Genomic DNA, 3581 nt, shown 5'->3' with positions numbered 1-3581 from the left:
CAAACTAAACCTTATGGAAAAGTCCATCTTTGCTGACAAGAGTTCCTCATCGGTGGATGTGGCATGTTTGGAGCTTTTCCACCACTGGGATAGATGTGCACAGCATGCATGTCTCTATCTTGGAATACCTTTATGATCAGCTCAACCATTCATATATTATTCGTAGCAATTCAGAGTATATGACTCTTTTACAAGTACCAAATTTATTTATTTATTTATTTTTATTTTCTTCTGCTTTTATTTTCTCATTTTACGACAATGATAATGGTTTTATAATGTATTCTTGGCCTTATGATAGTCAATTAACATTTTTTCATCTCACCTGACACACTTAAATGAAGTATGCCCCCCTGGGATGGCTGAAGGGCTTGGAAATATGATGAGATTTTGATGAGCGACTAGCGTCTTCACCCTAAAATCCATTTCGTGGTTCTTACCATGACCAATTCATTTTCACAACAACTTTATTCCACCAAAATTCTTCATCTTAAAAGTTCATCAAGTCTTTACATTACACGGTGTTAATTGATTTACAGTTTAACACTATAGTTTTGTAAACTAAGATTAAAGAATAGCTTAGTAGAAACATCATAATTCAGAATGCCAGTTCAGTTTTGAATAATTCAATTTGTACCTTGAAAATCAAAACAATGCACACCTCACAAATTATGAGACACGAATATAACCATAAAATGACATTCAGAAAAAAAAAGTTTAGTTGTTAACAACATTCACCCTTGTCTAAGATCTTCTCTTCTGTTCATGGCTCTAGATACCATAGCCCTCAATTTTTCTCTAGCTAATAATGATGAGGGTAGCCTGCTAGACTGGCTGCTCCCTCTATAAGTTTGCATGAACTCTTCTCTCCTCATCCTTAGAGCCAAAGCTGCATCCTCATGTTGGCTAGTAGAAACCCCTCCTCTTCTTGCCCTCAATCTTGCAAACCGAGTTCGAGTTGTTCCCGGGCTTCTTTGTTCATCAATTTGTCTCTGCAACATTCTAGCCAATGCAGCATCCTCATCCTGCTGTGTTGATGATGTTGTTGTTGATGCCCCCCTAAAAGGCTGTCGTCTGTCATTCCTTAGATTAGCAAAAAATGCTGATTCTGGACTCAGATTTTGAGCTTGTTGGAGACTATTCAAGGCACTGGCTTCTTTTCTTGCTTCAACTTCTTGTGGAAACAGAAGCTGGATTGTGTTCCAGAGAACTGTGTTCACAGTGCATGGTCGGCCATTGCTGCAATATACCATGAAGGTTTATAGGAATAAGGTAGCACAAAATAGAATGCTTGTGGAACAGAAATCATTAATTAAGATTTACGAACATGTGATTTTGCATAATCAACAAAATATTAATAGACTAACACCTTATTAGCTGCCTGCATTTTGGGCACTTTTTGCCACACTTGTCTGCAGCAGATCTTAGACATTTTCTACAGAAGCTGCAATTTTGAAGAATAGGAATCAGAAATCTGGAAATTCATGCATTAAAACTTAAATTGGGTACCCCCAACAAAAATTTCTAGTATAATTTTATACAAATGCTGAAAAATTGCATATTCTATATCAGAAAATCTGGGAGTTGATGTGTTAAAGATTACTTGGGTACCCAATTTTGAAGAATAGGAATCAGAAATCTGGAAATTCATGCATTAAAACTTAAATTGGGTACCCCCAACAAAAATTTCTAGTATAATTTTATACAAATGCTGAAAAATTGCATATTCTATATCAGAAAATCTGGGAGTTGATGTGTTAAAGATTACTTGGGTACCCCTAAAGGAAAATTTCTTGGTTAATTTTCTACAGAAGCTGATAATTTGTAGATTCTAGATTAGAATTTAGGAGTTGATGTATTAAAAATTAAATTGGCTACCCCCTAAAAGGAAAATTTCTAGCACAATTTTCTGCAAAAGCTGAAAAATTGTACATTCTAGATCATAAATCTAGGAGTTGGTATATTAAAAATTAAATCGGGTACCATAAAGGAAATTTCTAGCACAATTTCAATGATTCAAATAAGAAATTCAGTCTGGTGGGGTGTTTGACTTTTGATTTGATATTTACCTGTGACCACAAGGAGTGGTACTTGGCTCAAAGCATATCTCCAAACAAATCTGAAGTAAGAAAACAAAACATCATATTCATATCTAAACAAAATATGAAACCAAATCGAAATCAGCCCGAAAAATCACAAGGCTCTTACAGCACAGGAAAGCTCATCCCTTAGTTTATCAATGCAGGGAAGAACAGAACTAGAAGAAGCGTCAGCCGAGTTCTTCTCTTTTGATTCATTCCCATCTCCTCCCACTCTGCTTCCCTCATTCTCAACACAAGCTTTCTTTCCCTCATTATCAACACAAACTTTCATTTCTTTATTCTTTCTCCCACTATCTGTCATTCGAAAAGAACATAACATGATTGAAAAGAGAGCACATGAAAGCAAATAAACATAAAATTGAGACATTCAAGATAGTAAAATGACCTTTTCTGGGAGTTTCTTCTGCATCAAGATCAAGAACTACAGGGATTGGTGCTTGTGGACTCCTCAGAGCTCTACGTTTCCTAAAACAAAGAGCATTATTATCAACAATATTATATAGCATGATAATCAATCAAGTCACCAATGGAAAAAAAAAAGAAGAAGAACCAATCTTTACTAGGAAAAAATGTACGAAACTTAGATTCAGTTCTTTAGGTGGACTTGGTAGTATTCTGTAATCAGAGTTATAGTTTCATCTTGGTATTCCGTCTAATAAAAACTTGCATCGAAGGGCAGCATAGGTTACGGAGATGAAACTCGAATTCTGATTATGGAACAATGGCAAAGCACTTAAGGAATCTAAATTTCGTCTAAAAAATTAAAGAAAAAGAGGACACTACCTTGATGAGTTTGGTGGGGTTTTGGAGTGCCAAACGTAGCGCTTCTTGTGCTTGGGATCTCTATCCGGCGTGTCTTCAACGAAGAGGCTGGCCAACAACAGTGCCTCTTCATCCCAACCAGCCATAGCAGCCGCAGATTTGAACCTTGGGCTGAAAAGGGTTGCCAAGTTTTGGCCATTGTAATCTGCTAATGGGAGGATCTTCTGGTTTCTGGGACTGCGCCTCTGTTCTTCATTCGTCACCATTCTTTTGTTCTCCATTGCTTTGGATTCTGCAAAAGGGTTAGCGGGTAAAGGGGGAGAGAGAACTCATTTTCACACAGTGCCAATTGATTATTTTGAATATTTTCCCAACGGTCGAATTATTTTGAATGGCTTCGGGGTGCTGGCATTGTAACGGCTATAATTTTTGTAGGGCAATAAGGTCGGGGTCATTCCTTTTTTGCTACTTTTACTAGCGTAGATTGCTGTACAAGATTTAGAATGAATATTATAATTTAAGGAAAGTTTAATTGACAGTAAGAGAATAATTACCATATATTAGTTAATTTCTTTAAATAAAAAGAAACATATTGAATTTGACTTTTTTAAAAGGAGAAACTTTTTATCAAAACAAAAGAAAAGGATAAATTTACTGTGTAGAAATGAAATTATAAATTTCAGTATTTAATAGGAAAATTAACATTTTATATTTTGATAT

The 3581-nt window shown here is 35.6% G+C and overlaps 1 protein-coding gene across 2 annotated transcripts; it reads right to left on the bottom strand.

The window, feature by feature from the left end:
- Positions 1–495: 495 nt before the first annotated feature.
- On the bottom strand, positions 496–3264 carry LOC100810041 (uncharacterized). 2 transcript variants are annotated; one of them, XM_014771385.3, is made up of 6 exons: positions 2883–3242; positions 2485–2555; positions 2206–2393; positions 2067–2116; positions 1367–1441; positions 496–1236 (listed from the first exon to the last, which is right to left on the bottom strand). In XM_014771385.3, exons 1-6 carry the CDS (start codon positions 3140–3142, stop codon positions 732–734), a joined length of 1149 nt encoding a protein of 382 aa, XP_014626871.1. In that variant the 5' UTR covers positions 3143–3242; the 3' UTR covers positions 496–731. The 2 variants fall into 2 exon arrangements, with proteins under 2 accessions (XP_014626871.1, XP_014626870.1); XM_014771384.2 differs by having other exon boundaries at positions 499–1236; positions 2485–2564; positions 2883–3264.
- Positions 3265–3581: the final 317 nt, after the last annotated feature.

The sequence above is a fragment of the Glycine max genome, chromosome 19, assembly GCF_000004515.6.
Source record: "Glycine max cultivar Williams 82 chromosome 19, Glycine_max_v4.0, whole genome shotgun sequence".
NCBI lineage: Eukaryota > Viridiplantae > Streptophyta > Magnoliopsida > Fabales > Fabaceae > Glycine > Glycine max.
Note: the sequence above shows the minus strand (reverse complement) of the source record. Positions and strands in the feature narration are given on the sequence as shown.

Coding starts and splice junctions, on each gene's coding strand:
- LOC100810041 (XM_014771384.2), bottom strand. CDS start 3,142: ATGGAGAACAAAAGAATGGTGACGAATGAAGAACAGAGGCGCAGTCCC. Junction 2,565..2,882: donor ACCCCACCAAACTCATCAAG/GTAGTGTCCTCT, acceptor TCTTTGTTTTAG/GAAACGTAGAGCTCTGAGGA. Junction 1,442..2,066: donor ACCACTCCTTGTGGTCACAG/GTAAATATCAAA, acceptor TCAAAATTGCAG/CTTCTGTAGAAAATGTCTAA.